Below are 12,273 nucleotides of genomic sequence, written 5' to 3'. Positions count from 1 at the left end.
TGATTTGATCGCATTCTAGATATTTTGGTTAGTATTAGTTCCTTTAAATGATGATTATTGACTATGTGATGGTTGAATGTTTGGTATGACATAGTTGTAATAATTCTACTATTATGATTGTGTATAACGAAGTGTATTGAGGCTTAATATTGAATTCAAAGTGGTTGGAGTGAAAATTAACCAATTCTTGAATTTTGAGAGATAGGTATTGGAATAAGCAAATAACTGGTTTAGTACTGTCATGGAGTCATTTGAAACTTGTTTAGACTCTTAGTTAAGAGAAATATGAGGTAGAATGAATTAGTAGTTGAAATATTGAGTTTTGTATGGTTTTAGGTTCAATTTTAGGAGTTTCAACTAGTGAGATTTCAAATTAGAAGTTCTGGGCTATAAGTGATGAGTTGTAATATGTTATTGGGTCTATTAGGACTTGTTCAAGTGGTTAGGTTGCAAAAATTTGGTGTATAAGATGTAAATCTTAGTTTAGGTATTTTGGAGTGTCAAAAACGGTTTGATGCAACTAATCTTGAGTCTACTGATCAAATGGATACTTATTTCCACTTATAAATGTGTTTTCCTATCAATTATAATGTTTAAAGAATCAACTTGATCAATAGAACAAGTTCCGCGAGCATAAAAATCCTTTTTCGAAGTATTTTGGGTGTTGTCATGGGGCTTGGGCGCCCCCTAAGCGCCCCATTCTAGAGGCGCCAGAGTTGAGCGCCGATTTCCAATGGCTAGGGCACTGAGCGCCAGCCCCTAGAGCGCCCTTTGAGCGTCACTGCACCAGTTTTTGAGGGGTTTTTAGGATTTTGGATATCAATTTTGGATGTTCTTAGGTCGTTTTGGGGGGTTTTTAGACCTTTCCAAAGTTGTTGGTGTGAGTTTTCAAGTTGTTTTCCTTACCTAATGTGGGTATCAATATGTTATAAAGAAAATTTATGTTATTATGTGACTTCTGATTACTTGTAAGGGTGTTTCTAGATGTTTAATGTATAATCAGAGGTTTCAAGTGATAGTATGCAATATTTGTGTGAAGTATGTGTGTGTGTGTGATTATGAGAGGGACATGTTGATGATGAATATGTAGTTGATTGTGTGAATGGTGTTAATGAACGTAATTCCATGATTCTTATGGAGAGGATCCATGGTGATGCCCTGTGTTGTTGTTGTATGAATGTATGGAGTTTTGTATTGGTGGTTCGTCTTGACACTCTCAATAAGCCTAACTCAAGTAGAGATGGATGATTATGTCGTGGAGAGTAGCAGAAGGTCTTAGCCTGAAGGGCCTTTCTCGAGTTGGCAAAAGGGCGTTTGAGGACTAACTTTGTTAGTAGTAGGGTGAAACCCATTGATAAGGGCTTTGCAGAGTAGTAGAGACCACTACAAGTGCAATAACCACCATAGTTCGACATTCATACTATATATGGATGAGTCAAATCAAATGTTGTGATATGATTATGATGTATGTTTATTATGTGTGTAATATAATGTATAATGAAATGTTATTGTATTATGATGAACTCTTTTATCACTGGTTTACCCTTGCTTTTGTGTTGTCAGTCTATGTGTATGTTTTCTCTTTTGCGATGATCACTTTAATGGTGTGAGCTTAGAGAGATGTTCTTTACCGTTACTTCAGCAGGTGAGGGTGAAACAGTTGGAAAGTCAAATGATTCTATAAGTGTAGATCTTATCTTGCGTAAGTTTGTTTTAATATAGTGGTTTCACTATCATATATGTAATATTTCATTTTAGTAGTATTTTACTATTAAAAATGAAATGTGACACAAGAAAAAAAAAACAAAATTGGAAATATAATAAATTATTAATTTACAATACATAAAAATATCAAATTTTAAACTTTTAATTTTGTGGTGGAAGTATTTTAAACTTTTATTTTTATGGTGGAAGTGTGTGTAAGTTTTATCTTTAAGTTTTATACAAGAAAAAACTTAGATGTATGAATTTTTAAGAAATTTGAAGTTATACTGTAATTAGATCTAAGCTTGATTATTAATTATTTAGGAACTTTCAATTTAACTCCTAATTACTTTTATTAATTTATTAAGTTTGAACTATTAAACTTTTCAGTTATATTATTTAAGTGATTGTTATTTTCATAGTCAATATATATTATTTTATAATGTTATAATTCATAACTTTATAATTTCGTAATTTCATAATTTTATTACTTTATGATTTTATAGTTTTGTAATTTTATAATTGAATAAGTTTGTAATTTTATAATTAAATAAATTAACTGGACAAAAGCCAAATATGTATAGTTTTATTTTCGAAAAGGAAATTAATTTGACTTATATAAAAATATAAAAGCATCTGCTCTAAACAATATAATAAGAATATCTTACCAACTACAATGAATATGTCTATGTCTGTCTGATTCTAATTTAGAGGCTGAAAGAAGTTCTTTTTATTATTATTTATTTTAAAGGATAGTAGTCAATCCACATGACTAGTCTATTGAGGTGGGAGATTCTAATTTCACCACCACCATTCTAAAGGGAAAAAAAATGTAATAACCTTTTTTATATTCACCAAATTTGGTTGATTTAGCGTATCCAATTCCGTTCTGAAAAGACAAAACAAAGAATCTGATTCATTTATATTTATTGGAGGGGCTCACAACATTTACTTTTATAGTATGTGGAAAGGGAATTTTAGAAGGATAACTCATTTTTTAAAAAGTTTAGAATATTATGAAAATTATATTTTTAGATAAACAATTCTAAAATAAATTAAAATTTTGAATTATAAAAGTAATTAAACTTTAAAAAAAGGTCATTACATTGTTATTTATTTTGACTAAAATAAAGATATTATTTGGAGTGGTTATGTTTATCGTTTAATATTATTTAAGATTTTCTTGATTAATGTTTAATTTTTTTTATAAATGAAAATAATATTTTTTTATTAATATTTATTGTTGGGGTATAATGACTTTTTGATCCTCGACATTAATATTTTTATTTTTGAATAATTTGTTATGATTTTTTTAATACTAACTAGGAAAACTTGAGTCAACATTAATTAATACTTGTATGTGATAATTTGGAAAAAAATTTGGTTGTCATGATTTTTCTTTCTAGACCATAATTGATCGTGAAAAAATTTCAACAATATTAATTAAAAAGAAATGTTTCGATAGGGTTTGGAGGTTTCTTGCTCAAAACACTCCATGTTGTCTCTAAGACCAAACGAACCTTGAAGACTAGATGAACCTTGAAGACTGGACGAACCTTACTCGTTGTCTCTAAGATCGGGCATGTTCATTGAAGGCCAGACAGGCTCCCTAGTCGTCCTCGCACTCCAAGTTATGATGTTCGTTCTCCCTCCTCCATCTTCAAGCCGAATGAGCGAGTACCAGGCACTCCAACGCTCAAGTTAGTAATGTAACCGAGCGGTTGGCACAACAAGTAATGCATGTATATTGTGCATCCTAGTTTAAAGTCATACCTGAGACCTTTATTTATACTAGTTGTAATGGACTTTTACCTTTCACTGGCCTAATAACAGCCTAATCCCACCTTAATCTGTCTTTAGAGGCTTAATGAGTCATTACTAGTGGGCCTGGCCTAGGTGGACGACCATGGGAGGACGGTAGACGACTTGGGCGGTCAGATTGGATGATGGTCAGCCTAGATGGTCAGTCGACCTGAATAGTCGACCTGAGAAGAATCATTCGGTACATGGTGTTGAGAGGACCTTGCGGTATGTTGACCTTGGAAGAGTGTTCGATTCACAGGGATTAGGAGAACCATCCGATGCAAAAGTGTTTTCATAGTATACCCTTTTCTCCTTTTGTTAATTTTCTCCTTTTGTTAACTTAGAGACGCAGGATTATTGATCAAAATATGCATGCTTAAATAGGATTTAAAGTGAGAAACAAGTGATTTTTGTTTCTTTTATTATTGATAATATATTTTAGTTTTGAAGTTTTCAATCACCTAAATAAGATCTTTTATATTTTCGAAATCAATAATACTGTAATTACAATTAATAGAAAGTAAAAGGAAATAATTTAATGAAATACTAGTACAAAAGGGATTTTTAAGTGAACTTTATGAGGAAATGTAGAGTGGAAATATGATTTTATTCAGATAATTAAATTATTTTTCAATTTAATCATATTTTAAGATTGATTCAATAATAGTTAAGGTTAAAAATCTTTTTACCGCATTCTCATGTACTGATTTAAACAAATAAAAGAAATAAAAAATCTATACTTAAAAATACTTGACATATCTACTAGCAGAGAGAATCAATGATCTTGTCAAGATGAGATATGTAAGAACAGTACACAACAGTTTTTCGTATGCATGTGTTTAGTTTATGAAGAGTCTCCAAAAAGTATCAAGGAAGTTCCAAAAAGAAGTCAATACAATAACCCTAAACACCTGCTTTATCAAAAGACATCCTGACTAAAAAAGGAAAATACAACAAAGAACTTGTCTGAACCAAAACTAAATTTATCCTCAATTGCAATATGTTCTTTCATCTTTTAATATATAATAATGTACATTTTAAACTCACAATTTACATTGTAATATAAAACTAGTTTTAACTATTAATAATTTTCTTTCAATTTAGAAAAAAAAAAGATAAAGGAACAGATAAAAGTATCAAGGATGTCTCGTTAAGAACACCGATAGAGCAAGATTTCCATTTTCAAATTGGATGTTATAATATATAAGAATAGATTAGATGGAGTGTTAATTCTTTTTTATTAATTTAAAAAGTAGAAGTACTTAATTTAAGCAAATAAAATAACAGGCACCAAAATCAGCCACGTAGTATAGAGATAAAACCCAATTGGGAAATAACAAATTAAAAATGTCAATAATTATTAATTTTGGAACATCAAACCAACTATTGCAGTAACGGGAGAAAATAAAATTCTCTACTTAAATTCAACTATACATACATTAAAAGGACGAAACTAGTAACATATAAGACAAAAGCAGAGTTTTATAATCTTAAACTAAGCAAGTATTCTTCTGCCAATAGAAACTACAGCATATTTAATGTTAAACACCAAACAGGTAAATGATGAAACATAGGATCATCCAGTATAAAGCTCAAAGCTGGGATCAGCAAAACCTCAAAGTAGCTTCAAGCTCCTTTTCATCAGCACAATTGTACCCCAGCAAATAAGCTCGTGCTGTTAAAATGGAAATATGCGTCAGAATAATAAAATACATGCGATGATGCGCAAGGGATGGATTTTAACAATTCCAGATAAAAGGAACGAAGCCAAAGAGATAAGTTTACCAAAACGGCCAGATCCCATAAATGGTTCTGCCTCATCAGTCACACCACCTTGCTGCTGCTCCTGAAATTTCAAAAGAATAAGAAACATTAGGAGGTTTCACAAAAGTAATCATTAACTTATTTTTTTATAAATAGCATAAGTTTGTTTAGGGTATAAATTTATTATATATACTGACCCCTTTAAAAAGATCAATTTTCATGAATATGTATTGCAGTAAACAATATAGAATATCATGTTAAAGAACATACACACTTACAGCATCAGGCTCCATTTCGGAAGGTGACAACAATCTATCAAAACAGTGACCTGATATTGTACATACCAAAAGCTCGTTTGTGGGATCCATAATTACTTCTCTACATGTATCGTCACAAACTACAAAAGAAAATAAGCGCAAATTATAAGTTCCACTCAGCCAAAGGATTTAAAGTTTAATGTAAAAAACGTTAACTAAAACACGTAGAAGCATTGGCATAGATAATGCTCTCACCATGAACTTGTCCAGTCTTCTCACAAATAAATACATCTCCAATTTGGTAGTAAGAGCAATTTTCCCCAGAACAAGTATGATCAGCCACCACTACATCACTTAGGCCTCTGCTGCTTTTCCATGATGCCACTTGATCAGCTAATGTTTTGTCAAGAATTATCCTATCGTCCTTCAACTTCATATAAAGAAAAAAGGTGGGCAAATAACAAACAGTTAAGAAGCATCTATTATATAGATGTATGAGTAGATGAATGAAATCATAATATAAAAAGATGCAAATTTAATTTCCAAAACAACATTAGCATAATATTATAAAATCTCAATCAAGATAGACATTGGGAACAAAAACAAATAATCATTGCTATATAAACTTCAATTCCGTCCTTTCCTCCCCTTCGACAGAAAGGAGAGACACCTGAGGATCATGAAAAGTTGTAGAAGGACTGGAACTGTTAATCTAGGTTTTCTTTAGATAGCTGAAAGGATCTCAATGTATCAGTATAAAGTTCCACATTATAATAGTTTCCATCATTACCTGAGAAGGAAGAGGAGCTTGACTTCGCTTAGCTGCTTGCATTTGAATGTAGTACTCCTTAAACTCATTTTGGCAGTTCCTAACAAGTTCAACCATGTCCTCTCCATCACGCTGCATAATAATAACAAAAGTTGTGAGAGAGATCACACCAACTCACGAAGTACAGTTGATTAACTCCATCCAAGTTTCAGAGAGTAAAGATTAAAATACATTCGTCAACGTGGGTTACGTATATTTCAATTTATGCAATCAAAATCCTCAACCAAAAACTACCAACTGGTGCAATAATGAAATACTACTAAAAATAACAGAAATATAAATTGTGCGAACACCTGAATGTATAACTTCTTCCATGGGCATTCCCTTAACTTCCGGGTAGGGGGGAGAAGACCCCATCGCATACAGTACCTGAAATTTTTTTTACCATGACGATAGCCATAAATATATATTTTAATAATACATATGGGTAAAAAAGGAATCATAAATAACAATAACTTAAAAAGAGGAGAACCAACTCCTCAGAGCCAAGCTGATAAAATAGGGGCAGCCACCACTTCAAACAGGGGAGTTCCGTCTCTCATACCCGGCAGATATGGGACTGGCACTCCTGAGTCAAGTAGAACATCAAGACTAGCTAATTGACAGTGATCAACTCCCAAATCGACAAACTATGTAAAATCCAAACCAGTCCACACAACCTAATCCTAAGCTAAATCTCTAACAGAAATCATATCTCAACAACACTTTGAAAAGATGCAACTTGGAGTAGGAAATGGTATGTACTTACAGACGACGCCACAATGACTCATCTGATGCAGCACAGTTTAGAAACCTACAGACTAAGGAACAAGAAACAAGGTCCTGCGCCCATAGAAAAAAAAAAGTTAGCTAATTCATATACCAAGGTAGACAAGAAAATAAAATCCATCCACATTGAGTGCCACAATTAAAGGAAGTTCTATATTAAAAACAACTTAAAAAAACAAGTACATTTCTATACACGCAAGGCAAGAAAAACTACTTATGTGGTACCTCAGAAGACAGAAATTTAAGGATATGATGGAAAAGCTCGGGTGGAACTTTGCTGAAACAACCAGTCTCAATCCTTCTCTGCAACACAGTATTGTTGACAACCATGCTCTTCTGTGCAGGTGATGAATCAGAAATTTCTTTTCCTTTAGTACTCTCGTCCTCCTCTGTGCGCTTTTTCTTTGCTTTTGGTTCCTCCCCAGTTTCCTCTTCCTGCAACAACAGATACTCAAATTAAACCCACCAGGCCACAATTTCCTATAGAGCCACCACAAAACAAATGTTCTCTCTGCGACCCCCAAATCAAAACCCTAATCTATCATCTAACAAACGAAATAAAATTTAAAACCATAAACAGTCACAATACCTTGTCAGATGCCTCCGAGAGAACCTCTGATTCCAGAAATTGGGCCAGAGTCTCGTCCTCGTCCTCGGAGAAGGTCATGGTGTCAAGGAACCTTAGGAAGGTTCAGAAAGAAGATTTGAGAGAGATAGGGAAAGTGAAATTGAAGAAAGACCGCCCGGTCAGAAAACCAAGAGAGAACTCCGGTGGCCGGAATTCGAGGGACGGAATCAGAACGAAACGGCAAAAGAGAAAAGAAGATTGATGAGATAGTGCAAAGCAGAATGGACGGTTGGATTTTCTCGAATCGACCCGACCCGATCTATTGGCATATGGGCTCTGTCCGATTCTCAGTTATAGTCTTCAGATCAGATATTTTCTTGAGTAAATCTAAATACCTTTGGAACTCACAAAGGTGTTGATCATTTATTTATATACAGTAAAATTTAATATACTTTATATTTATATTTGTCATTTTTAAATATCATATCATTGTCTTAATTTACACATTTTTTTATCAATATGTTTACATTGTGAATTTATTATAAATAAGTTTACTTAGTCATATGTCAATCTTTTATTAAAAAAAAGGGCATTGTGAATTTATTCATGTAATTAATCATTTTGTTCATTTATTCACATAATTAATTGTCTCTAGTAACAATTTTATATTAATTTAATGGTATCTAAATATAACTATGAAACTTGTAGTTATGTATTTAATGACATTAATTTTATTGTTTCTTAATTAAATTACAAGCTGTATTTTAAGTTTTTAACAAGTTTTATATTTATAAATTAAAAGAAACTTCTACTGGTTAATATTAATAAAATTCATTCTATATACTGAGATTAATCCAATTACTATTTTATTGAATACAGCTTTGTAATTTATAATTTATAAAAAACAAAATCTTAATAACAATATACAAATACTCCATAGTAAATATCTATCATCTAGATTTTCGATAGAAACAGATTAAAAAAATGTGTGAATAAATTTAAGAAATATACAGAGCTTCTTGAGAAATATTAGGATATTTTATTATATGGTAATTTTGCTTAATTTAAATAGATTATATTACATGTACTTTTTTAAAAGAAAATTAAATTATGTTTTTCCAATTTCAATAAATTAAGTGGTGTTTGATCACCTATTTCTATCTCATCCATTTATTCTGTCTGTGTCCAAAATCACCAGCTCAGTACATCATAAGGCTTCATTTTCTTTAACAAAACAATAAGTAAGACAATAAGAAGTTACCTATGTCATTAATAATTTGTTATAATAATGAGTTAAAAAAATTATTTTATTTTCATATTATTATTTTATCATAGTTTCAAAATATAATAATATGTACTAATTTTAGTATTTTAAAAAATATTAAAAATTAAAAATTTATTATATTTTAAAAATACAATAGAGATAAAAAGGAAAAAACTTGAACGCTAACAAATCTTACTGATTTTTTGTGCAGTTGAAAATTTTATCAACCCATTTAAATGTGCACATGGTTTTTGAGATATATTTATACTAAATTTTGAGAAGACAATGCTACTAGTTCGGTCCGATTAATTAAAATCAAATAAAATTGATTTAAAAAAATACAAATATTATTTTTTAAAATACCAAAACATATTTCAGAAACATTAGTATAATAAAAATATATATTTCATAATAAAAGAATATATATTTGTTTAGTTTAATAAAATCTTAAAAATATTTTTAAATCAAATATTGTAATTTTTTTAATTTGAAACTAACATAAACAAATGGCTTTGGCCAATATATATTTTAATTTAAGTAGTAATATATATATATATATATATATATATATATATGTGTGTGTGTGAATAAAGTATGCCTAACTTATATTATTGAATAAAAATACTTATATTTATTTACTGGAAGAAAAAAATTAATTAAAAGTTATAAAAAAAATTATCAAAACATTTATTTTCTTTTATTAAAGAATAAATTTGTTAAACAAAAATATAACACTAAAGATAAAACAAATAAATTTTCATTATATAACAGTGTAAATACATTTAAAAAATATTAATAAAAAAAATATTTACGTTCAATACTCAGTTCAAATTATAAAACTATTTTTTATTCTCCTTCCTAGCTCTTTCACCATTTACTTAGTGAATTCCCCCTTTTTTTAACATCCATACTATGGAATTAAATCGGCCAACATAAACATTATATTCATTAAACTCAAATTATTATCAATATAAAATAAATAATTTAAAAATTTGAAGGTATTTATTAGTATTTTATATATATATATATATATATATATATATATATATATATATATATGGGTTTGTTAAGGCGCGTACACTAGTTTTCAGTTGGTACATTTTAACAATGTGTACCGAATTTTAGTAGACAAAAATATCCTTATATATCATGGATTATAAGTGTTAAGGTTAAGGGTATTTTAATAATTTTCATTCTCAAAACTTAAAAAAAAAGAAACCCCAAAACCCTTACTCACCTCTCTCATTCCTCTCAATCCTTTGTCTTTCATCTCTCTCACTCCAACATTTTCTCTGTCTGTGATACTGTAGCAATCAGAAACACTTGCGTTTAAACAATTTGTCTTTGTAAAGAGTTGAGTCATTGACATATTCACCGTAAGACAAAGGTTCATTCAAGATCTCTTCAATTTCACCATCTTCACTAACCTCTCCAGTTTCATCATCTGCATATGTTGAATCATCATCTCTAAAAAAATCCTCCAGGCCAATTACCAATTCTTTCGGATGTCATTATGCTTGTGAAAATTAGATAAAATTATATACGAGAAATATTATAAAATGAAAACTCATTATAAAGTCATTTTTTGTAAGAAATTGTTTAACAACGAGTGTTTCTGATTTTTTCCAAGCCAATTACAAATTCCTTTGATGTCATTATGCTTGTGAAAATTAGATAAGACAAAAATTATAAAATAAAAACTCATTATAAAATCATTTTTTGTAAGAAATTGTTTAACAGCGAGTATTTCTGATTGTTTCCAGGTGAATTACCAATTCCTTTATGCTTGTGAAAATTGGATAAAATTAGATAAGACAAAAATTATAAGATGAAAACTCATTATAAAATCATTTTTTTGTAAGATTGTTTAACAGCAAGTGTTTCTGATTTTTTCAATTGGGGCTACAGTAGGATGACAGAGAAAAGATTGAAGTGAGAAAGATGAAAGAGAAAGGGTTGAGAGGAATGAGAGAGGTGAGTAAGGGTTTCGGGGGTTTCTTTTTTTTTTTAGTTTTGAGAATGAAAATTATTAAAATACCCTTAACCTTAAAACTTAGAATCCATGATATATAAGGATATTTTTGTCTACTAAAACCCGGTACACATTGATAAAATGTACCAACTGAAAAACATGTGTACGCACGTTACCAAATCCATGTAGAAAACCATATTTTTTATATAAATGTTATAATAATAACCAAAACATTAAATTAATAAATATATTAAATTAAATATTTTATAAATAATTAAACATAAAAAAATTATTTTTTAAACTATAAAAATTATAATATTAATTCATTGTGATATTTGGGATCCTATCTCCACCCCATCCGTACATGGGCATAAATATTTCCTTACTATTGTTGATGACTGCAATAGACATACTTGGGCTTTTCTCATGCATAATAAGGGTCAGACTAGGGAACTCCTACAAGCTTTTATCATGAGAATTAAGACTCAATTCAATAAGACTGTCAAAATCATTAGGATAGACAATGGTCCTGAGTTTAACTATTCCAACATTTATGATTCTTACGGGATTGAACATCAAAGGAGCTGTGTTGAAACCCCACAACAGAATTCTGTTGTGGAACGTAAGCATCAACACATATTGAATGTTACTCGTAGTTTAATTTTTCAATCTAATGTTCCTCATGCCTATTGGTCCTATGCCCTATCCCATGCTATATATTTGATTAATAGGTTGCCTTCTCCTGTCATTAAGGATAAAAACCCCCTTTTGATATTCTGCATAACAATCCACCCACCTATCTAGATCTTAAAGTTTTTGGTTGTTTATGTTTTGCCTTTACTTTGGAAAGCAATAGAAACAAGCTTGATCCTAGAGCTAGAAAGGGTATATTTCTAGGATATAAAAATGAGATAAAAGGATATATTGTGCTCGACATTAATAGTAGAGAAATATTCATTAGTAGAAATGTCATTTTCTATGAGGACATTTTTCCATACAAGAACAAGCAGGGAAGTAAAGATAATTATGATCACAATAAAGACAACATATTTTTTCTTGATGATGTTTCCTACAGCTATGAGAGTAACTCTGTTGAGGATAGAAGAGGAAGTCAAGTTCTGCTGAGAGCATTAGTACTGGTACTGAAACACAAATCTGGAACAGGGAAACAATCAAAGGAAATCTAACAGAGTTAGAAGAACTCTTGAAGTACTTGAAGGACTACATACAACAAAGTGATCAGTCTCCATCTACCTATTTGTGTGCCAAGAATGGTTTGAAAACTCCTTACCCCATAACAAATACTTTATCTTATAAATCTCTGTCTGACAAACATTTAAGGTA

At 30.2% G+C, this 12,273-nt stretch overlaps 1 protein-coding gene across 2 annotated transcripts; it reads right to left on the bottom strand.

Annotated features, from left to right (window-relative positions):
* Positions 1–4,817: 4,817 nt before the first annotated feature.
* LOC124819962 (F-box family protein) lies at positions 4,818–8,072 on the bottom strand. 2 transcript variants are annotated; one of them, XM_088100104.1, is made up of 9 exons: positions 7,715–8,072; positions 7,351–7,560; positions 7,106–7,179; positions 6,651–6,726; positions 6,319–6,429; positions 5,784–5,958; positions 5,542–5,668; positions 5,293–5,353; positions 4,818–5,182 (listed from the first exon to the last, which is right to left on the bottom strand). In XM_088100104.1, the coding sequence occupies exons 1-8, from the start codon at positions 7,790–7,792 to the stop codon at positions 5,332–5,334; spliced, it is 873 nt and encodes a 290-aa protein (XP_087956230.1). In that variant the 5' UTR covers positions 7,793–8,072; the 3' UTR covers positions 4,818–5,182; positions 5,293–5,331. The 2 variants fall into 2 exon arrangements, with proteins under 2 accessions (XP_087956230.1, XP_047147535.1); XM_047291579.2 differs by having other exon boundaries at positions 5,550–5,668; positions 7,715–8,070.
* Positions 8,073–12,273: the final 4,201 nt, after the last annotated feature.

This window comes from Vigna umbellata, chromosome 10 (assembly GCF_029865625.1).
Source record: "Vigna umbellata cultivar VRB3 chromosome 10, Vumbellata_1.0, whole genome shotgun sequence".
Taxonomy (NCBI): Eukaryota; Viridiplantae; Streptophyta; class Magnoliopsida; order Fabales; family Fabaceae; genus Vigna; species Vigna umbellata.
The sequence above is the reverse complement of the archived record's forward strand: the minus strand, read 5'-3'. Positions and strand labels throughout refer to the sequence as shown.